The sequence below is a fragment of the Columba livia genome, chromosome 16 (assembly GCF_036013475.1).
Source record: "Columba livia isolate bColLiv1 breed racing homer chromosome 16, bColLiv1.pat.W.v2, whole genome shotgun sequence".
NCBI classification, from domain to species: Eukaryota; Metazoa; Chordata; class Aves; order Columbiformes; family Columbidae; genus Columba; species Columba livia.
In genome coordinates, this window is record NC_088617.1 from 7,475,321 (window position 1) to 7,499,137 (window position 23,817).

The following is a 23,817-nucleotide window of genomic DNA, read 5'->3' on the forward strand; positions in this document are numbered from 1 at the left end:
AAGAAAGTAACAGGAGCCTTTGACGTTCTTTGCAAGGAAGCACACATCACTGTATTCATTTCCTTATCTTCTTGACAGAGTCGGTGGCACGGCTTATCTGGCCATCTGGAAAGCACATTGTGTTCTCGGTAGACTGCACAGACAGCTCAGGGGAGCTCCGACAGATTCACTTGGTGTCAAACTTCTCACTGCTCACCAGCCTGTACCACCTGCCTGGCAGCTTGACTGGGGGAACAGCTCGTTCTAAAGCTTGGGTTTATGATGTGCTGAACTCTCCCATTGGCGTTAAAAAGGAGCTGTGAGAGCTTAGACTTAGACCCTGTCAACATCAGGTATAGCCAAGTAGTTCAACACCATCAAAATGTGAGACTTGTCCATTAGAATGCATTTATTTGAAAATATCTTAAAATGCCTCGCTAACAATTTCAGGGTGAATGGTTGAGCTTGGTCCCTCCTCAGAGTTCATCCTTGCTCAGTGGAGTGTCCTGCTGTCCCAAACACTGGCAAAACAAGACTCCTTTGCTCATTCAACAGCTTCCATGACTTCCATCACGAGAGTTCGAGGTCCTGTCATGATGAGGCTGCTGATGGTTTGATAGTCCAGATGCAAAACGTACATACCATTGACTGAGAAAACAAACTGGCACACCTGCAAGGAGAGGAAGGGCAGGTTACCTCCAGCTGGTGCTTCATGGAAACTTCTGCTCATGACTGAGTAGAGCCAGAGGCTTGCAATACAAATCACTTGCTACAAAATCTTGCAAACCCTGAAGCATTACCACTCCATAAGCAACAGTAATAATCACTGTGCTACGATCATAAAAAGAGACCAAAGGGATTTAGACTGTGAGCTAACAGAGGGAAAAAAAAAAAAAAAAAAAGACTCATTTGTGAGCAGTGGTTCATTTCACAGATGGAAATGAGGCACAATATTAACATCTAGCAATTTGGTAGCAAATGAGATTAGGTAAGGAGAAATGAACTGAGCTCTTGAGTAAATGAAACAAATTCAGCCATCCCCTTCCAATCCTGCCTGGAGCAAACATGGACTCATGCTCTGCCTCTGAAGAATCCCATTATTTCAAATATCCATGGGACTTTAGGCTTATGTCAGCTGGTAGAAATTACTACCTTGCTGCTGTGTTTTTTATAGGGAACTGTGAAACTCTGCATTTCTTTCATTCACACCTGAAACTCCACACACAAAACCCATACATGCTTGGGTATAAAATGCATTTCAAGACATCATTTCATTTCTGGAAAAACTGGAAATTACTTGATGAAACAAAACAAGGCATCAGTCTAAGGTCATTTAGCTTTCAGGTACATGGTAAATAGTTCCATGCAGAACTACATCATTAATAGCAGAGAAACACAAAATGCTTTACATCTCAGGACCTGTAAGAGCAGGTGATTCAAGATAAAGCTCTGCTCCTTCCCTGCTTGTCTCGGGTTATATACAGTTACTTGTTTTTAGTAGCTCAAGCAGTTTCAACATCTCCAAAGTTTATCACAAGGACAGCTTAGTTTTGTCAGAGGGTTTTTTTTTTTCTATTTTAGCTGCCTGCAGTCCCTGTTCTGCCCTGGCAAAAGGCAAATCTGCTGCCCTGCATGGTGCATGTTGCCTGCAGAGAGCATCCTTCATCACAGCACCGTGGAGATCCATGCACCTACTCTATCAGACTGATCTCAAGTGCAGAAGGTGGGAATGTGGAGGATGTGTTCAGCCTGAAAACCACAAGCAGGACATGAGTCCTGCCTCCTGTTAAGTCACCATGAGGTAGAAGTACCTTCATCCCTGCAGCAGCAGCAGGTCCTCCTGGGTCCACCGCCTGGATGTGGCAAGGTCTTCCTCCTCGGACCACAAAGCCCCAGCCCACTGCATCCCCCACAATCTACAAGTAGGACAAAAGGGGTTTAAAAAACAAGGAATGGGCTGGATAGAAGAGATGCAACAGTTCCTAGTGAGATAGGGAGCTCTGCTCATGATCCTGATCTGTCATGGGTGGGAGAGAAAGGGCTGCGCACCAAATGAGATTCAGAACCAGAGATTAATTGCTCTCTGCAAAGCTGCTTTCCAGTTAATATTCTCTGCCAGCAAGTGCAGAAGAGCAATGCACAGGCATCATGAAATTGAAGTGCAAAGCATGCACTGAGAGCGTGTTGAGAACATTTCCAAAGCACGCACACAATGCCTTTTCCCTGGCACAGAGAGCACTTCCAGAGTGGAAGTAACCACTCTTTTAACTTTTCCCACTGATCTCAATCTGTCAGAACAGTTTGCTGTACTGCTGCGGCCATCTGATGCGACTAAAAGAGAAAAGGAATTCCCAAAGGACTTTGCACATTACCCATATAAATAAATAACAGCAACTGCACAGCTAAGCAGAAGGAAATGAGCCATGAAAGGCCTGGGCTGGCAGAGTTGAAGGGCAGGGCAAGAGCGTTCAGCAGGAGAATGAATGGCAAATCCTCATACATGCCGCGTTAATCACCAGCTTTATTTTCATTGCTCCTTCTTGCCAATTTCTACAGCACAGTTTATTTGGGAAACCCATCCACAGCTCTCCTGTAAGCCCCCTTGTGTCAAAGCCATGTGGCAAGACAGCCCTCATGCTTCCTGAACTGGCCACAGTGAGATTCCCCCTTTCAAAGGCGGGCAGCAAAGGGCTGAGAAGTTTTACACAAAAATAAACAAGCACTACGGGTGCTGAGTGTGAATGTTGCAAGACAGTTCCTGCCAGAACCTACCAGTCCTGCCTTGACCAGTACTACAGCTTTAAAAATAATTAGAAAAGCAAAAGCCCAAAACTCAGGTTATCTGCAGTATCCTGGAGATTTTTGCAGGGTATTTATTTTGTCCATGAAAAAAGCCCATCCTAAGACAGGCAAGAGAGGCCCTCAGATGCTCCCCACTCAGTGCTGCTCCATCAGATGCTGATGGATCATATTGATATCAACATATCTGATCTGCAGCAGGAACCTGAGAGATGCTTAAAACCATGCACAAAGGTGACATCTGTGTGACACAGGATGAGTGTCAAGGTCTCAACCGTCACAAGTCTTGACTGATTGTATTTGTATGGACCTGGATGAAATATAAATGGAAGTTTTTCTGTTCAGAAAATGCTCTTTTTCCTGATCTACCACTTAAATACTGATTGTATTTGTATGGACCTGGATGAAATATAAATGGAAGTTTTTCTGTTCAGAAAATGCTCTTTTTCCTGATCTACCACTTAAATATAAATTAAACTAAAGCAGAGGCTGTGGATGTTTTCACTCACAAGAGTATTTGCAAACACTGACCCACTGAGGCTCACCAAGGAAAAGCTGAGATGATGTGACATGCAATCAAAGTTCTGACACACAGAGGTCAGAGCAGCAGATAGAGCTATCAAAGAGCAATCAGAGAGATCAGTACTGTTTGCTTAGCAACAGCATTCGCTGTGGTCACTTACGGTTAGTGTCTTCTTGATGTAGGGGGCCCCAGGGGACAGGAGCTCTTCATTGGTGATGGGTCTCTTTAGCACTAGAGCAGAAGGTGACAGACGCTGTCAGAATCAAGGGTTTCATGCAGTAAAGTGCATAACGAGGCAGCGTGGGAGTTACCGTGGACTGGAGAACAGATGTTAGAACCAGCTGCAGTCACTGCACACAGAAGTCTTTGCAGTCACCTTAAAGTTCTTCAAAACACTCGCACAACTTTTCAAATCGAGACTCAGAGGTGAGGGTGACCCTATCCTCTTGCAAGTCACCGAGCTGACACTGAATGAGTTGGGACCTGAGGCTTGAACTCACCCGTGCCCTGAAAGAACAGATGCATCCCATGCAATGCAGAAGCCCTAACCTGATTTGGGGTTGCACTCAGCCACAGGAGGGAACACCAACATAGGAGCAGCGCTGAAATAGGGGCTTGAGTTTCCAGCAAGGGAAGTGATGCTGCTCCTTCGAACCGCTGAGACAATTTTGATCTCCTTGTTGGTCTGGACTGAAAGATGCACAAATAACAGTTACCCAAGGAAGGAACAGACCAGTTTAAAACAACAAACTTCCCCACCAGCCTGACCCACATATGAAGAGTAAGCATGCATTGAAAATGCATTTGAGCTTAGAAAGAATAAAACTAGCTTCAAAGAAAGATCAAGAGCTGAGTTGATGGTAAATTGAGTTATTTTCTTGTGATTGAGACTGCAACCGCATCATGGCATCCACCACAAACAGAGGGGTGGTCACTTTGTGGGGTGCCTGGAGGAACAGCCTCAGCTCTGGGATGCTCTGGTAATGTCACTCTCGCTTTCACACCCTTTCCCAAATGCATCCACAGTTACCAGAGAGAAAGCTGGTGTTGCCTGGGTCTGGGTTGAGCTTGCGAAGGCAGAAAGGGCTGTCGGGGCTCTCAGACAGGGCACGAGAAGAGTTCTCGTTGAGTAACTCTGTGAGACGCCGCCTGCGTCGGAAGTTGGTCCAGAATTGGTAGAGCAGGTCACTGTCAAAGAAGTGATGCCTGTTGGAGACTAAGAGAGAACAGGGGAGGAGGGAGAGGCCAAAGCAATGTGAAAAGAATATAGCAAATATATTCAGGGACCCAAATGAATTGCTTGTAATGCTTCTGTGTTCTGTTGAGGGTTTTCTGACTGTTTCAGAGTGCTATCTGCAGGGAAGGAGGAACAGCAGGGCCACCTCCCCAAGAGATGCCATTTCCCAGGAGTGCACCACTGAGTCACAGCCCTCTGTCACCTGCCCCAAGACACTCAGAGAACTCCCTGCCTTCTGAATTGGAAGTTTAATTCCTGCAAATAATTATGATCTCCAGCCAAGCGGAGCCGAACATCACATCCTCACAACCCAGCCTTCCAAACCCAGCGGTGGATCCCAGTCCTGCAGCCGGAGGCTTTGAACAGCCGAAGAGCAATAGCTCAGATTTCAGCTCAAAGCCTCTGTGGGTGGTGGAGGATGATTGCTCCAATTTCAAAGGTCACCAGCTCCAAACATAGAACTAAAAAGTCCCATTGCCATCTCCAAGTGGGCACTTGACCAGCACTTGTTGCACGACATGAATGGGGGTTTGTTCTTAGAGCAGCCTTGACGACTGCACTCATCTCTCGCTTTCTGCCCCAGTTCTACCCCGACCCTCGCTCACCATGCTGAATGATCCCGTGTTCCAGTAGTGCCCGTCCCAGCTCCACCGCTTCCTTTCGGTTCTCCACTTCTCCTTCCTGAACCAGCCAGTCGATCATCTCACAGGCCAGGAAAGTCCTCTGGTACTTCACCGAGTTCTCCTCCCTCACCTTCAGAATTGAGTCTTCCACGCTCACCAGCCTGGCACAGGGGTGGGACGAGGATCCTGTGATGCCATCCAGCCCCGCCGTCCCTCGCAGGAGCTGCAGCCAGCCCAAGCAAGGCCAAGAGAAGTGGGCAAAGCGTTACAGCCAAGACATCACTGCCTGGGAGCAGTGGGAAGGGAGGGAGAGATGCAGAGCTGCAGTCAGGCAGCTTTGGACATCTTCATCACAGTGGAGGAAGCAGCTTCAGCCAAACCAGTTCAGCTGCAACCTCGGCTAAAGACCACGGCGGAAAGCCAAGCAAGCAACCGAAGGCACACAACAAAGAGCAGATAGTCCAAACTGATGGAGGAGGTGTGTTTCAATAAACACAAGTTCAGTTTGCAGCAGATGTAAGAGCTAAATCCTGTGTCTCCACGAGAGGGTGCAGTGGCCTCAGCCATGAGATGCTCTCCCTGGTCCCATGGCCAACACCGAGGAAAAGCGAAGTCCAAGAGGTGGACATTTGCCAGAGGCAGGGACACAGCAAAATCATCAGCCACCCGGCTGAAGGACTTCTCCCTCAGTGCCAGTTTGTGAATCTGACTGCCAGGGTTTCAGGATAAGGAAGATGTGAAGAGGTTGTTAAAAGAAACGGGTCCAGAGGGGGGACATCTGTGGTCAAACCCAGTCTAACAAAAGGACTTGTGAGATATCTGGTAAAATGGCTTAGATTTAGAACCAGAAATGAGCAGCACAAGGAAAAGTGAACACTTGGAGGCAGAAGGAATTGTTTTCTCTACTGTCTGAGAATTAGTTTTTCCATTACAAATTTTGCAAATAGGCTAAGTGAGGTGCAGGGATCCAGGCCCACAAGAGCCCCAAAATCCTGTACCCCACTGATTTTGATAGAACATAAGTCCTAGTGAAAGCAGCCTGGCCAGGGATGCTGGGGAAAACAGCCGCTGCACCTGCCCATCCCAGGAGCACCCAAACTGCAGACTGGACCTCAGCATTTCCCTGTGCTGGATCCCAGATCCTGCCCTGGAGCTGGAACCCCTGGAAGCATCATGACTTCAGAGTAAAGCTGCTGCCCCAGCCCCAAAGACACCAGTTGTCCTGTGGCTGTCACAGGGCTCAGGAAACAACATTTCCCAATGCTCCAGCACTTGAGAAGGAGGAGAAAAAGCAACCACAGAGCATCAGCAGCAAGCACAGCCAGCAAACCGCATCCCAGCGCCTCTTGCTGAGAGTCATTTTACAGAAGGACTCACGTACTTCTCATACAGACTCTGCCCTCTCATGAACACCTTCACGTCCTTGCTGAGCGGGAAGGTCCCGTCGTCCTTGCGGAAGCGGTACAGCAGCTTGGCGTCCTTGTAGTCCGAGTGCTCATCACAGACTGAAAGGAGGAGGTCAGGGCAGGGACATTAGCACTGCGGGTGTCCGTCAGTCCGTGAGGGACAGACAGAGCTGTGCTGGCTCAGCAGGGTGTTATCTCAAATTTAGAGCTATGGGGAATGCGTGTGACGTCCTTTTCTGTGTTCCTCATGCCACACAGCAACCAGCATCCCAGCCTTCCCTCCCCAGATTAGATGGTTACGAATACCTGTGCTGGTGGGAGAGCTCAGTCCCACTAAACAAACTTTGGGAAAACTCGAGTTTGATCTACATTTTGATACAGACACTAAAATGTTCATTAGAACTAACTGTGAAGCCACTTTTTTTTGTTTTTTCCCTGTTTCGTTGTTTTTCAGGTTTTGTTTGTTTGGTTTTGCTTTTTAAACATTTTCATCTGGATGTTTTGGTTTAGACTAAAAAAAACAAACAGAATTATCTCAATTGCCTATTTGTTTGGGTTTTTTTTAGAAAACTACTGCCACATGTAAGCAGACTTGGAGGACAGGAAGAAAAAACCCCACACTGTATCCAAAACCTCATAAAAATCACCTCTGCCCCCATCAGAAATACTTGTAAGCTAAAACGTATAATGACACCATCTTTTCCACACGGTTTTGTGCCAACTCTGCCCAATTCATTTGCACAGCAAACTGACCTCAAGAGAGAAATTTTTCTTCAAAGCTACATGCATGGAACTGGAATAATCGAATCTATATGAAATGCCTCTATTTCATCTTGGGGATGAGCACACAGTCTGTAAATGCATGGCTGTTAAGTGCATGCAATATTTAGTAGATAAATATTTAGGATATGGCTTTGAGATAAAGTTGCCTGCAACAGGTTCCTAGACTACAAGTCAAAAATAACAAAAAAAAAAAAAAAGAAAAAGAAAAACAAAACACCCAACCCAAAAATCACAGTTCAGCTCTTAAATCAGCCAGCAGTGAAGAATATGCCCAGAAAGCAAATAAAACTAGTCAAAGGGGGAATAGAAAGCTCCAAAGATTTCCTCACCAAAGTAACGTAATCCACTCAAGTAAAATCCAAAAGATGCAAGATATTTCTTGCGAAAATTTTAGCACTTGTTCATTCTTCTGAGCAAACTTGCAAAACTTCATTCCCTGTTTGGTGAGCAGCTTAATGCCAAAAACTGTTGGGTTATCTGAAGTTCATTGTTCCTCCTGAGCACTTCTCTCAGTGTGAACTCAGGACACTAAAGCCTGCGACTCATGGAGCAAGAACGCAGGTCAGGAAGGTTGTTTTAAAAGGTGAAAGTTTTGCATCTTAACAACTCCAAGGAGAAACGATTCAGACGTCATTGCAATCTGGAATAGCACATAGAACCTTACAGGACTGTGCCCATAGAAAACCAAAGCATTTTTGCTATTTGAAGACAGATTTCAACGTGTTTCCAGCATGTAACAGAGTAACAGCTCAAACCGCATCAGACCATTAAGAAGCAGCACAGACAATGATCTTCATGAGATAATTATCGTCTTCTGGATCCCAGCAGAGAAGAGGACAAACAGTTTAGACAGCTAATTGCAAAGCACTTAGTCCAGTGCTGCTGTTACCAGGCAGCCCTGCTTCCATAGGACTAACAAAAATTAATGGTCATAAAGCAAGTAGGAAAGTCAACTTGTGTGTCCTGCCAGGAATTATCACAGAAGAAGGAGGGACGCGTTCACGATAAGCAATCAGAACAGCACTGGTACCTAGCACTGCACAGGTTCAATTAACTAATGGATTTGTTTGAAACTGTTGTCTGGAGAGATGGAAAAGCAATCAGTTTTAAGTATTAATGGTTAACTGAGAACTCACTGCTTCAGCTTTAGGCTTTTGTGATAAAGCACAGCAGCAGTTTATTTTTATTCGAGGCAGCTTAATGTAAAGGGCATTAACCTCAGCAAGCAGCAGATGGTGACGGAGGGTTTGCATTGCAGGGGTGCGAATTTTGCACCCTAGAGAAGAGGGGGGAAGAGAGGGCTGAATTTGCTACGGTTCTCGTCTGCTTCCATCTCCTCAGCTTCCTCCTGGTGTGACAAACCACCCCCTACTCCAGGCTACCACAGCTCATGTTCCAAAGACTTGGCTCAACCAAGAGCCAGCAGCTCAGCAACAACTGTCCTCCCAAGGGTCTCCCAGGATTGTTTGATAATCCAGGATTTTTGTTCATGATTGGGCACAAAAGAAAAAAAAAATCTCACAGGGAGAGAAACAGCGCTTGGCCAGTTTGAAGCACTGGTTTCCCATCATTATGTTGGGACCAAGGGGTCCCTGGGGATTGCTCTGCAGTGCAGGGACAAGCGTGAACCACAGCACATGACCTGAGTTAGTCCAAAACTGCTGGAAGTTCCAAATAATTTTTAAAAATAATAAAGCCTGAATACTAAGAGCTGGGCTTAGGCACCAAGGTTTTATTCCCCAGGAGGCATTCCCACAGGATTGCTTCGAGTGGCATGGACTCCACACCACTACTTGTCCCACCCCAGCGTGGATGGTGAAACTGAGGAACACTGGGCCATTATGGTAAAAAAATGAATTTTCCTGTAGATGTGAAGCATGTGTTACGATTCCGCTCCCACTCCTGCACAACACAAGGAGGAGCTAAAACAGTTTCTGTAAGAATATCCACCCCTGGCTGCTTGTACAATTGCTGCAGGACAATACAGGTCAGGCATTACTGAATTTGCTTTCAAACAAGAGGCGCTTCATATGCTGATTCCCCAGCTCACAGCCCAAGTTTTTTTTTATGGGGCAGGGAACTGGCACATCTGCCTGAGCAGCTTCACATCCCCATGTGGCCCTCAGGCCTGCCCAGCATCTCCCAGCTTCTCACCCATAGAATCACAGCACAGTTTGGGTTGAAGGGACCTTCGCAGCTCATACAGTGCCACCCCTGCTCAGAGCCCCGTTCAGCCTGGCCTGGGGTGTCTCCAGGGATGGGGCATCCACCACCTCTCTGGGCAACCTGGGCCAGTGTTTTACTATGAGGGTCGTGAACAGGGACCTGACTATGCTTCTATATTCTGGGCTCATGGACACACACGGTAACCAGATGCACAACCACCTCCCTGGGGAGAAGCACACGCACCATGGTGGATGATGTAGTGGTCCATCAGCTTCTGCATGAGGCGGATGCCCGTCTCTCGGTCTGGTGCTTCTTTGTGGTCAATCAGCCAGTCTGTGAGCTCCTTGGCCACGAAGCAGTTTGGGTACGTTCGGAGGTGATAACGTCTGTCCTTAATGAGCTTCCCATCATGGAGGCGAAGCCTAGAAAGAAAGACAGCTGTGCTCAACAGCTGTTACAGGGGAATTTGGGTCTAATAACCCAGCATCTGCCCAGCCTGGAGAAAATGCTGATGATTTGGGAGTTCTGGCCAGCACCCAGTGACTTATAAATTCAACCAAACCTCTTGGCTTTGCAAGATTGCATCAGTCAGTCCTCAGGAGCCTCTCCATCATCCTCTTCTCTCCTCCTGTCACTGTGCAGGTTATACAACTGCTTGCATGAGGTTTAGTCTGGAGCAATGTGTCTTGTTCTAAACAAGCCTCTAAAACATACATAGCAGCTAACAGGCTTGTGAAGTAGGACCAAAAGGCAGAGAAAATATAGTACATATATTTGTCATTTTGGCACTTTTCTGTGTTTAGCTCTCCTTCCCTGTAACCATGAAAGCAGGAATGCAGCTGCTCCCAGGACACAGTCACAGCTCAGGGTGGGAGCAGTAAGGGGGCCACTCGTTTCTTCTACATGTGTCTAAGCGACAAGTGCCAGGTGGATCCCATGTGCTACCCACGGATCCGCATACCATCTAACCCACAGCAACAGTGGAGAACAGTCCTGACATTTTCTGGTTCAAACTGGGATAGACTGGGACTGAGTTTACCAAAACAACCACAGTCCTATCCTGAAAACCCTGATATTATGGCTAGTCTGGGTCTCCAACGGAAAGGTATGTATGAGTGAATATATACTCAGGTGAGCATGGTTTTGACTTTTAAAAGGACTTTAACAACTGCACAAGCCACAGGGCACAGAGATCCTGTGTGTTCAAGCCAAAGCCAACCCAGTTTGGCAGCACATCTGTCCAGGAGCCAAACCACTGCCCTGCAGTCCCAGCTGTTCCCAAAATACCAGCCCTGGAAAATGCCCAGTGCATGCAGCAGACTCGGAGGGAGATATTAATTAAACATCTCCTCTGTAACTCCAGGATGGAGTTTCAAATTATTCATTTCAATTCATAGCTTTGCTCCGGGCCAGTGTGTTTTACAAAGGCATTAATCACTGCAGACTATCTAATGCTTCATGTTCTTTTGTTCTTTTTGAAGACACGTACAACACAGCATGTTGGACAACAGTTTCAGGCACCACACGAGAAGTTTTAAATATCCTAAAAATCTATCAGATAATAATGGATTATACTCTATCGTAGGATTTAACAAATACTGGGGTCTCAAAAGTCTTAAGATGAAACCTTTAGTTGGATGAAGAAGCAGTAATTGCTTGCTGTAATTAATGCTGAGGCTACTACAAGCCAAGACAATTAACAGATATATTCAGACCTCCCAGGTAACTAAAATACTAAACCAAAGATTAATACAGAACTAGCTCCCAGCTTTGCCTCTGACAGGCCTCCCTCAAATGCTAAAGTCTATATTCAGTATTTCACTCTCTTTACGTGGAAGGCTCATTCCCACAAGTGACCAGCAGCCATTCTGCATATGGGTTTTAACTGAAAAGGCTACAGACGACCGCTTGCTATTTTTAGAGTTTTTAGCTTTTTCCTGTTTGTGGGAGGTTTTTTGTTTGTTTATTTTGTTTTGTTTGTTTTTGTTTCCCATGGTCCACTGTCAAAATGCAACCAGCCACAGCAGCAGCTGCGAATGGCTCAGCTCCCACCCCGATGTCCCTCTGCTCCGGCAGACAACAAGACATCGTTTTTTATTTGCTTTCTTTCCTTGGTAAGCAGCACGTGGGCTGCCGCTTCAGAGGCATGTTCGGTGGAGATAAGAAATGTACTATGAGTATTCTGTTGCTATCAAGAGTCTGCAGGACTCTATAAAGACTATATATATACACACACATACGCATGTGTCTTTACCCACAATAACACATAGACCATAATCACACAAGGCCTGAATAGAAATTGGTTGGGAGAATGCTATTTCATCTATAGGTCTTTTTTTAATCCCATTCCAGAATACTGCAGAAAATGCACAGATCTTGTCAGGAAGAAAATTTAAAGGGAAAAAAAGAAAAAAAAAGGGAAAGAAAAAATATTTTCACCAAACAATATTACTTAAACCTAGGATTAAAAAAAAAAAAAAAAAAAACAACGCTAATTCTGAAACTATTCTATTGGGAACAATTGCCAGGACAGGAATTGAGTGGTATTCAAGCACTGCTGGATCGGCAGCATCTTGAACGTTCTTGGTCTGTTTTAAGTTCACAAGTCTGTTCTGTTGCCGCAGACCCAGCGGAAGATGCGCAGCTTGGGCAGCCTTGTGCTCTTTCCACTTTCACCTTGTTTACTGTTTCCCATCAACTACAAGGAGACAAATTTTGTCCTTCAGACACAGAAGGACGTAACACTGACTGCTCAGCTGACACCCTTGATAAACCAGTCCATGGACCATGTTGCAAAAACAAAGGCAGTGAAACTATGAGTAGTTTGTAATAGAACTTCCAGATTAAAAAAAAATAAATTAAGGAAGCATGTGTAATGCAATATTATGGGCTTTCTTGATGCCAAAACCTACACCATGTACACATTACTTCTTCAAAAGGAAAAAAAAAAAGGCAGAATAAGGCAAGGATGAGGTGCCTGCTGGAACACGAGAATCGACTCTTAGGAAACGCTCCGGGCTTGGCAAACGCTGCACCGCTTTCCCATGCGTTTGCTTTGGGTATCCAAGTTGTTTCCTTGTCAAGGTCACTACAAAGACATCATTATTCACCCTGTGTAACCTTGTTGAAAGGCAGATCTGCAGTACTGTAAACAGAAGAAAAAGAAAAAAATAATCCCCAATAAAACCAAAGCACAAACCTCTAGGACATCAAGAGTTTATGCCACTTCAGCTGTTACAAACACAACTCCCATGCTCCTCCTCCACCAGCACTTTCCCAGCAGTATTACACATGTCTACTGCTGGAGACCAACCCAAGCAGCTCCTCGCTTTATTACTTCTGTGCGTTCACATTTCACACAATTTCAGAACCAAGAATCTAAATCTTGCGGAAGCAAAGGACTTTTTTGCACTGGAAAAGGTGCTGCTTTTGCTGTCTCGCACTTGCACAACCAGATCAATCTCCCTGGGGATGCTCCCCATCACCCCATTGGAACAGACCCTGAGCATCTCAAATGCCAAGGTGGATCTTTCAAGGATAGTAACTCTGGTTCCCATTCACCCAGTGGCCCTGGAAAGATGCGTCACTCGAAGGATCTTTTCTGTTCCTATCTTTAAAGAAAAACAAAACAAAAAGCTCGAAGTGGCACCGGAATGTTTTATTTTCCTACTTGTGTTTGAATGTATTTATAGGAAAACTGGACTTAAACCTCAAAACGAAATCCCAGCAAGCACAAGTCTGCTTCCCAGTCCTCACTTTCAGCAGTGCTGAAAATTTAATAATATGCTTTTTAAGGTCATTCCAATCATGTAGTCTCATCTTCTAAATAACATTAACCCAGTGACTGTCCTATCAAGCAGTCCTGCAGGGTGACATCCCCACTTTAAGATCCATCCAGTTTCAACAGAGAAACATCAAACCTCCTGTGGACCCAAGATTGTCAGCCAGGAATACAAATTTTGGCATGTTCAACTACACACCTTTAAGTGAGCCCAATTTCCAGGGCATCAAAGCATGAACCCTTTATTTAACTGCGTCTCAATATAAGTAGCTGAATGAAACACTCTGCACCTTTGAACATTTTGGACAGTAGCTGAAATCACAAATTTGTTCTACATAGGAGAAAACCTTCCTTCTCTCACTTTGTCTGCCCAATGCATACATTTACCAAACACATTTTACATTTAGGAGTGATTAATGCAGCTTAACAGAGTTATTAGAGAACAGCTGGTTCACTTGACCATGAGGAATACCAAGAAGAGAGAACACAAGGACTTGCCTGTACTTGAGAAATTCAGATTACAGCAGGGTGTGAATTCAAAGCACAGTAGCTGTTCCAGAATACCTCTGTGCAGATAAGCCATTTGTTGCAATTAGAAATGACTAATTTGGCCTCTTTTACAGAATGCCACCCAGCAACACATAGCACCCACTAAAGCCAGTGTGATTTTCACACAAGTTTGTTTGTCCGAAACAAGAAGACGGACAGCAGACGTGAGGAATGGATCTGAGACAGCATCCCTCCCAAACACGAACAAAATATCAGTGCAAATTAGTATCTTCGTCTTTTTGATGAGGAGAGACTCAAGATCCAAAACTTCTCTTCCCCTTCAATGGACTAGAAAGCAGCATCCCATGGAAGCAAAGGGACCCTGACAGAGGGACAGCCTGAGGCATCCCTTCATCCCTCAGTTCCTTTAGGGTCTGTTTTGTTCCTGGCCATCCCCACTAAGCCTTTTCCCTTCACCCCTTGCTTGTGCAGCTATTTCTGGCTGGGAAATGCATCCTGACACAGACCAGACTCATCTTTCGAGCCAAACCAAACTCGGAGGGATTTGCAAACTTGCTGGGAAGCCAAAGAACTGTAAAGACAGAGCAAAGGTTTGTTTGATTAAATACAATAGCAGGGAGGCAGGGCAGGAAGCGGAGGACAAGGAAAAACAAATGTTTGAAATTTTATGTAGATACAGCAGCATTATTTGTTGATTGAGGTTTATGGAGTCAGGGCAGATCATGAGGTTCCTTTACATGCTTCTTTATTCCTTCCCTGGGGGAAAGCAGAGGAGCACAACACAGACACTGAGCTGTTACCTGAAGCATCATCCAGCTCCTTTGCCTCAGTTTCCTCATTGCTACCTATTGGTCACCCAGGCCCTGGGAAGATTCGTATCACCCACCTCTCCATCACTGAGAGCACTGGGGTCCTTCCTCAGCATTTAGACCCATTATTCACAAACAAAGAACAGAGCAGTCACTCTGGATGAAATCCACCCTCTTTTCTCCATGAAACACAGAGCTGGAGCGTTTCAAGAACAGGTCAGGGGCATGAGGCAGCCAAGGCTGCCCAAAGGCAGATGGGGTTTGCTCCATGTGCTGTTTGCAAAACAGCCCATGTGTCTCAGCACCATGCGTTTCGTGCATGCCAGACTCCGAGCTGAGAGCCCTCTCCTCTTCTCTCCACCCACTCGTGCTTTCTACCCCTCCTGTCAACCCTTCTAACACAGATAACCCATGTCAGGTTCACCTGGGGTACCAAACTGAACAGGAGCAAGCAGTTCAAGATCGCAACCTGCTGCCAAGGGCTTGGTCTGAAAACTCTCAGATTTTGAGACCTACCTTACCAGTTTCCCCAAGAAGTAGATATATTTTGGGGTTTCTATTCAGCTTTGTCCCAGTCAAACTAACGGAAAGATATTCCCTCCCTGCACAAACTTGACCTCCTCCCTTCAGGCTTTTAGCAACCTTTTTAAAGACTCACAGTACATTCACACTGATAATGAGTGAGGTTTCCAGACAAATGTTGGGAGGAAAACCAAAACAGAACGGCTCCAGATACAAACACGAAAATTCTGCTCAAGAGCTAGAAAAACCTCCAGTTGCAAGCTAAGAGGAAAGGGGGGAGAGGGGAGAAGGGGCCTTCTGAGTCCAAATACACAAGGAAAACATTTTCTCAGCCACACAGGTTTCCTCACATAGGAGAAAGTATTTCTGCCTTCATAAGAAAAAAACCTCAGAAGTTGCTCAACTACTGGGACTGTCAACCAGCAGAAGTTCCCAACAGTGAGTTTCAAGAGAGGGAAGGACCTTACATGTTGCTGTGCAAAACAATTTATGTGTATGACACCCAGGGGACAACCTCCCAAATCATGCCCAGAAGTCCAAACACCCCCAGAGGTGATGCTGCCCCAGCCAGGGACCAGGGGCCTTGGGGGGCTGCTCAGTGCCACCACATCAGTCTCTGAGTTTAGGGGAGGGTGTAAAGAGATTAAAAAAACCCAAAAAAACAACCTGTTGCCATCTAAAACCATTTGTCTGGCACCTGGAGAGCAGGAGATGCCCAAGGAGGAGCAGCAGGAGAAGGTTCCATGGGAAAGGATCCGTTTCACCACTGGTTTAGTGGGTGAAGGATCAGCAGATACCGGGACCAAGGAGGCAGCAGCACATGGGGGAAAGCACTTGCTCAAGGTTAAAGCTTTGAGCCTCTTACTAGCAAAGCCCAGAGCCCCAGGGGCTAAAAGCAGCCTGGAGAAGGGCCCCATCACCTCCTACCTCAGTTGCTCTCCAGCAATCATCACCTCTGCCCTGTAGTGCTGCTCCGTGGCTTTCTTCTTCAGGCTGTTGCTCAGGCTCTCCATGCCGGGCTGGGGGTGGTGGGGGGATGCGCCCGGGGGCCCCGCACATCCCCTGGGATGCAGGTCCCGGAGATGCCCGGCCCCAGCGCGGTCCCCAGCCCGGCGGGGACGGTGCAGGTGGGCAGCCTGGAGTTGCTGGTTCCAGCTCCCCGCCTCTCCTTCCCTCTCCGTAGGCTCTGGAGGAGGAGCCTGCTGCAATCTGAGCCTGGCTTTGCTGCCTTCTCACCGCTCGGCTCCGTCCAGGCTTCAGCTAAAAGCCAGGAAGGTGGCAGGTCCATCTGCTGGCGACAGCGTTTGCTCTGTGTAGGTGACTCCAGCAGGTTCTGGGAATACGCAGGCTGTAGGATGAGTGGTTTGATTAGCAAGAAGAGGGGTAAAATGCTTCCTTCCTTGTCCCCACACTTTCCTGTGGAGGGTTCAAGATGTGCCATCCTCTGATGCAAACCATGGGGTTTGCTCCCAGCCTCCTCCTGAGGGGCTTTTCACCTCCCCCTAGTGTGAGTTGTATCCAACACTTGCTAAAAAGTGGGCTCAGAGCATCTTCATAGAGTCACAGAATAGTTTGGGTTAAAGGGACCTTCAAAGCTCACCCAGTGTCACCCCTGCCATGGGCAGGGACATCTTCACCAGCTCAGGTTGCTCAGAGCCCCGTCCAGCCTGGCCTGGGATGTCTCCAGGGATGGTTCATCCACCACCTCCCTGAGCAACCTGGATCAGGCTCTCACAACCCTCAGGGGCAACAATTTCTTCCTCATGTCTAACCTGAATCTCCCCTCTGAGTTTAAAATTATCACACCTTGTCCTGTCGTAACACACCCTTCTAAAAGTCTGTCCCCATCCTTCTTGTAGGTTCCATTCAAGTACTGAGCCCTTTAAGTATCTTGAGCCATTCCTCATTGTAGCAGCCATCACAGAGGCTGGACGCAGAAGCACAGGCTGTAATTAGCAAGAGCTGGCACTAATGAGCCTGGGACTCGACTGGTGCCAAGCTGTTTGCCTGTATGGTGCTACCAGCCACAGCCTTTAAAATCTACCTCCAGGCACTGATACCCATCTCACCTATTACCAGCCATTTTTGATTATTTGAGATATTTTCTGCAGGCCAGAGCTGGCCTGAAAGCAATAGTGTTCTGAAGAGAAACAGGCAGAGGAACTGGGATGTGGTGATGGTTAATTACATCCATCATTACCATCAGATGCATGTGCAATTATATTTCCATTAGTTAAAGTAGGAGTGAAAAATACAGGCTGGCATAAAGGACCAAACCTCAGAAATACAAAATAGGAAGGAAACCTCCCAGAAGAGAACATGGGGGGAGGGAAGAAAATTGTAAGGAGATTCTAAGGAGATTCTGCTTCAATCTGAAGCCTAATAAAGCAGCAATAAACTAAATGCTGCCTTTAATTAGATAATCTTTAGCAGCCAGCAGCTAGTTAGCCAATATCCCCATCAGCACAAGCAGACCCTTCCAGGCTTTCACTCTTTGCATACTATAACATCACTAAATCAAACAAGCTCAGCTCAGCGTTTCAAGGAGCACAGCTCACAGCAGCCAGGGCTGAGCTCAAAGGCAGAGCTGTGTCCCTTCCATCCCGCTGTCAGCGGCAACCGTGGGTCTTGGCACCCCCGAATGAGCGCAGCGTCCTGAAACATCGCCTGTGGTTGTAGGACAGCAGGCAAACCGAGGAGAACCAGTTCTTACAGTTTGCCATCCTGGCTAAGCTGGTCCTGGGCTGTCTGTGCTCCCAGTGTCTTCCTCACCTTTTCTGACCTCTCTCCCAAAAGTAAATCACTGAAACATGTTGGTCATCAAATCCTGAGAAGGGAGATTTTTAGATGGTGATAGCTGGGTTCCTGGATTCCCAAGAGGTGGATGCTGAATGATTTCAGGGAGGAAAACAGATGCCTTGCAGGCTTTTCAGAGAGCAGAGCCCAGTAACACCCAGCTATTGATAGTCACTGATAAATACTGCTAATTATTGCCAGTTCAGGAGGGGATTTTCACACCATCTCAGGAGAGACCCAGCTCTTGTGTGCTGTTCCATAGGTGCCCAGACACATCCTTCCCAGGGTTGAGTACAAGCCATGCAGCTCATTTCTCACAGTGCAGTTTGCAGAATCGCTTTGCTGAGGGCTGCAGGTGCTGTTGAGCTCCTTGCTTGGATGGCTGTGGACGTGGTTGACTTCACCTGATACCCTATAGGTGTTCTGCCCCATAACAGAGCTCTACATCAGGCTTTCACCGATTTGTTGTTCCACCATGTCTGTATCCTTTCCATTGACCAGGACACAGGCAGAGGGCACCACCACCTGGGTGGGACAGGCGCCCGACACCACGAGATGTCAGCACTCCTCTGCAAGCACTCGGGGTGTGCATTGGCCTTCTCCAGCCAGCCAAGTACAAAGCACAGACTGAGCAGAGGAAGAGAAGGTGAGAGAAGATATGTCTGTGCATGCAGGGATTGGGGCAGAGCGAGAAAGAACTGATAATACAGGGTAACAGCAGATATGCTGGAAATAATGCTGGTCTTCCTCCAGCCAGCATCACCGCTGGCTCTCTGGGGATGAGGAGCAGCAGAGCTGGAGCTGGTGGGGCTGAACAAATCTCAGTCTCGTGCTCCCGTCCAAGTCAAACAGGCGCTGCAGCCTGGCTGTGCAGAGAGCTGGAGCGGTGGGCTGCACCAACAAGGCTCCTTCTATCCCAGCTCACACTCTCTCCTGTGTCTTTGCTGATCACACCACCCTGTAAATGCAGGAAAACAGGCTCCCCTTGTGCACAGGCTCAGCTGGCGGCTCTCGGGCTGTCTCCTGCAGCCCATTCGAACAGTGCTGGTGCTGGTGTGTCTGTTCTAGCCCCCGTTCATGCCCAGTGCCACAATATCCTTCACTTGTAACATGAATATGTGCTGTGGAGAGAGCTCCCCAAACCTGCCCATCTCATCACACCAGAGAAAAATGGATCCCACCTCCTGCCCACAGTCAGTGTTCATACCCAAAGCCGAAGCCTGGCTCTCATCCATCACTCCTGGGCCATCCAGCCACCACACACCCTGTCCTTTCCACGAGCCCAGGGCTACTGTGGAGTTTGCCAAACACCAGTCCCTGCAGGCAGCTGCTTTCCTGCACCCGCTGCATATGCAGGGCTGCGTTTCGTGGTAGAAGCAACAGTACAGAGCTAAAAGCAGAATGGTCTGAGGTTAATGTCTCCTTGTTACCAACAGAAGGGGTTGAGAGGGTTCGCCTGCTGCTCAGGCTGGTCCCACGACCGTGTCTTCTCACTGGAGACGTGCCCAGGAGACCAGGGGTTCCCCCTTTCCTTCCTTTCTGGGTCTGGATTCTTCACTTCACCTGGGGAGAAACTGCTGCTGGTTTAATCATTGTACATTGAAAGTCTAGTGAGTCTTTTGCTGTTTGTTATTATAGTAACAAGGTAAAGGATTTCAGCTCTTGCCAGCTTCTTTCATGAAAAGCACAGGAGGAAAAAAGCTCTGCCTTTCTCACAGGGAAGCAGAGAGCTGCAGAAATCTCCCGTGCAGGGCAGCTGGCACATGCGACAGCAGCAGTCTGCAGCTGCGATCAGCCATCGCTTCTTCCTCCCCATCCTCCCCACACCGATTTTGACTCAGCTTAGCAAAACAGCCAACATCAACACACTCAAATCCCTGATTTTGCAGGGCCCGTGTTTACTCTGCATGACAAAGAGCATCCCACGCCACCTGGCAGCGAGATGTTCTTGCCAGAGACCATTTGTCCCCAGCCAGGTGTGCTCACCTGGGCTGGAGCCTGGCCAGCTGGGCTGGGCAGAGCCGGGCATTGTTTGGGAGCCAGGCTCTCCCTGCTGCTTGCAGAAAAATCAAGTTTATATTTGGCTGTAAATCTCACAGATCCACCCCTGGGGCTATTTGCTGCTTAACCCATTGGTGGCAGCACCATAGCACAATGCTGGAGGCCACCTCACAGCCAACACCTCTATAGAAAACCAGTCTAAATAGCAGATAAGCAATACAGGGAGCGTTTTGCATGGAGATCTCTCACCCACCAGCACCCAGGGGAATGGTTTTGTAAACATTAAAACCAGCCTTGCGATCGCTGTGCACCAGGGAGGGGTGTTTGCACCACAGAGACTCCATTTCTGTGTTGGCAGCTGATAATGAGACTGGAGAGCAGCATCCTTAGATCCCAGCAAGTCTGGGAAGATTTATTACATTCTACTTGTAGAAAATGAGCATGTTATTCAGCAATTTCTCATTAGCCAGATATAAATCTCAGCTGGAGCCGTCACGTCATTGAGTGACCTTCATTTTGCTCCAGAAAATGAATTTGGATGTTAGAGAAATATGTATTGCTTGTTTCCACAGAAAAGGAGGACTGCTAGGCCCAAGTAATCAAGTGTAAGCCCAAATAATCTGGCCGGCTTCAAAAGAGCAAATAGGGGGATCTTTGTTCCCCTTAAAGTTTTAAACAATTACAGCTCAGTCACGGTTCTCCAAAAGTACAAAGAATAGAAATTCAGCTTGAAAAACAAAACACAAAATAAAAACCCAAAACAAACCCACAAAAAAACCCCACACCACACACACAAAAAAGTCCCTCATAATAAACCAAAACCCTGAAAAATGAAGTTATCCCATAACTGCATTGCTTCAGGACCTGCAGCTTTAATGAAAGCATCACCAAATACCTACCTTCATAATGAACTAAGTAAAGTTTTCATTGGGAAAACAAACAAAGAACAACAACAAAAGAAACACTCCTGTGCAACAGGACAAGGAACATGAATGTTCTTCACCTCCCCATTCCTCAACAGCTAAGAATAAATATTAAAAACCCCTGACCTGGGTGAGAGCCGTGTCTGATGCTGCACAGTGGCCAATTCTAGACCCACACTTTTCCCAGAGGAGAAACCCTCAGGCTCCAGAGGTGGGCAAGTTTCCAGTGTTGCTGTGCCACACCTGTACCAGGAGGGACAGAGGTGACGACCCTGTCCCAGCTCTGTACCATGAGTCTGCAGCTTCCTCCTGGTAAAAAAAAGGCTGTTAGGCTGGTTTAACAGCAAAGGGCCAGGATAACAGGGGTTAATAACAGCCTAAACCTGTTATTTGTTAAGGTCTGAGCTCCAAACTGCCTCCATCCAGCCTGGAGCACTCAGACAGGGGGAAGAGAGAGCCAAAATCCTCAGGGAACAAGTAATATGAGAAGAGTACATGTGTGTGGTTGGGGGAGAGAAATTCACATCATGAAGGGTTAACGCAGCATGGAAGTTAAAGGCAGAGGATGGGATGGGGCTTTAGATAGCAGGTACATCATCAGGAACACATCCCTAACCCTGCATCCAGTTCTTCAGCCCTCCTTGGCGCCAGGTTCCACGTTCCATGCACAGTAGCACAATCCCCTCTAGAGGAAGGAAGGAGAAGATGCTCCTCACCAGCAGCGTCCTCCGACCACAGGCTCCCAAAGCAGCATCCTCTGCGTGAGCTGGTACATTGCCCTGGTCCTTCAGCAACCAGTGTGGGAGACGGGTTGCACTGGGACTGATCCAGAGGAGTTTTAGCCCAAGGAACATGCACAGCAGTGCCTGGCTTGTGTTCAACTGCTGAGGCAAATGGACAACAGCCTCAGGAAGACTTATTGGTCCTGAGCTGGTGCTACTCAGCAACTACTCACAGTACGAGTGTTTCCCACTGGCACTGATATTCAGACGCATTTCCTCTGAACACATTAGATTCAGTTTTCTTGTCACACCTCCAGTTCCCCTGGCAGTGGCAAGCAAGCACGACGGGGCCATTTCACCTCCAGTGCTTCCAGGGTTCTGGAAGGAATGGATCATGAACAGCAAAGGCAAGTGAGTCCCCAACTGCAGCACCAGCAGAGCCCAGGGTGTGCGTGGCCTTTTGCAGATGAAAAAATCCCTTGGTAAAGACATTTCACAGGCATGGAGATGGGCAAGCCTGTTCTGCAGAGGTTTAATTTAACTAGCTGGGATAACACTAGCAGCCTATGTTACACAATAAGTATTTATTGCACTTCTTTGATATGCTTTGTGCTCTGTACAAAGTTCTAGGACCAGCTTAGAGACAGACGTTGGTGGGGGCAACAAGTTTAAGGGACTTGTGAGCAGCATTAGGTTCAGATTCTCTCTACTCTTGCCTGTACTGCCATAACACTGGAGTTGAATGATTAAGCCCTGTTTAAGTGGACTAAATCTGAAATTCAAGTCCAGCATATTGCATTGAGTTACACCCCAAAAGTGACAGCCGATGGCCAGAGTCAATAGGAAATTTGTGAATACGGAGTTAAAATAGCAATTCACTCTTAAACTGTAACAAGCTTCTATGCAATAACAACACAGATAAAAGGTTTCTATAAAGAAGAAAGTTCCTAGTTTGACCTTAGTCACAACAGCCTTTACATAGTCTGGCACATCAATTTACGTATGTTAACCATCCATGTCTGCAGACTGGGGAAAAAAGTGGGTTTTGCTCTAGATAGTCAAACACTGTCATATTTAGGGCAACTCGAGCAATCCAGTGAAGAACTGCTGATATTAAGCACTAGCACTTCAATCTGAAGTGGTAATTTTTTTTTCATAAAGACACACTCCAGCCTTTCGGTGTTTCCTGGCAGAATCTGATTTATCTCTTGCAAAATTCAACAGTCTCAGCAAAGCTGAACAGCCTCTCAGAGGGAGCACGTTTTGGCAGAGCTTAAAGGGAAAGACAAAACCCAGCTTACAAACTGTGGAGAGCTGATAGCGCTGGATTTTCCTGCTTGAGCAGCGATTTGGTGAAATTCAGAGCATGGCAGAGCATCATTTGAGGGTAGAAAACCATGAAGTTTCATCTCACCTAAACCAAACAGCGACTCGCTCAGCAGAGGCAGTTAACCTTTATTTTCCTGGGTTACTGGGGAGATGAAGCTTCTTGCTGACAGAGCACAAAGAGCTGGAGCCAAGACAGACGAGCGTGTCTTGGCCTCTTTGCAAATTAGTGGCTTATAAGATGAAGGATTGCACGGCACGTACATCTGGGCTTTGGGTTTTACTGCTTCCCAACAGGACAACCCAGCTCCACTTAACTTTCCTTACAGGACCTGAGCCTTGTCCCAGTGCCGGGATTGTACTGGGTACCCGTGTACTGGTCTGAGCTGGGGGAAGGCATGGCCCCACAGAGAGCCAAAAGTGCTGCAAAAGGCAGAGCACTGAACCTATGGGAACAAACAGGCGAGGAGGGAAACCAGGACACGTCCCCACTGCCTGCTCTCAGACACCTCAGAAAGCAAAAATGCCTTAAAATCAGGGAGCTGCGAACCCCAGGTGATCATCTTCTGAGCCTGCAACTGGTAGGAAGACACCTCTAACAGTTGTATAATAGTAAAACAGCTTCAGTTGAACTTGCTCGTTACTGGGATCGGAGCACAAAGACAGCAGGGAGCTGGATGTCCTGCCTATAGCAGTGATCTGTTCTCCCTCAAGTCAACCACTGTGACATTTTCTGATCTACAGGCTCCACTCTTTCCATCCACTTTTGCTGACTGCACTCAGCCTGAAGTGGAGAACACCCATTATTGCGTTCCATGGTATTTTGTGCATTTCTAGGCCATCTCCTGACAGAACCAAAGGCCAAAACCCTCCAGAACCAGCAGATCCCATTTACTGGCAGTTAGCTCTGC

The 23,817-nt window shown here is 47.1% G+C and overlaps 1 protein-coding gene across 2 annotated transcripts; it reads right to left on the reverse strand.

The window, feature by feature from the left end:
• Positions 1 to 364: 364 nt before the first annotated feature.
• Positions 365 to 16,330, reverse strand: LOC102089477 (DEP domain-containing mTOR-interacting protein). 2 transcript variants are annotated; one of them, XM_065032360.1, is made up of 9 exons: positions 16,066 to 16,330; positions 9,760 to 9,938; positions 6,543 to 6,666; positions 5,144 to 5,322; positions 4,332 to 4,517; positions 3,851 to 3,991; positions 3,462 to 3,532; positions 1,791 to 1,895; positions 365 to 567 (listed from the first exon to the last, which is right to left on the reverse strand). In XM_065032360.1, exons 1-9 carry the CDS (start codon positions 16,149 to 16,151, stop codon positions 550 to 552), a joined length of 1,089 nt encoding a protein of 362 aa, XP_064888432.1. In that variant the 5' UTR covers positions 16,152 to 16,330; the 3' UTR covers positions 365 to 549. The 2 variants fall into 2 exon arrangements, with proteins under 2 accessions (XP_064888432.1, XP_005499635.2); XM_005499578.4 differs by having other exon boundaries at positions 365 to 649; positions 16,066 to 16,329.
• Positions 16,331 to 23,817: the final 7,487 nt, after the last annotated feature.

Excerpts from the sequence above, each read along its gene's own strand:
- LOC102089477 (XM_005499578.4), bottom strand. The coding sequence starts at position 16,151 with ATGGAGAGCCTGAGCAACAGCCTGAAGAAGAAAGCCACGGAGCAGCAC. Across the intron at positions 5,323-6,542 it reads GGGCAGAGTCTGTATGAGAA|GCTGGTGAGCGTGGAAGACT; the intron begins GTACGTGAGTCC and ends CCCCTGTGCCAG. Across the intron at positions 4,518-5,143 it reads ACACGGGATCATTCAGCATG|TCTCCAACAGGCATCACTTC; the intron begins GTGAGCGAGGGT and ends GTTCTCTCTTAG.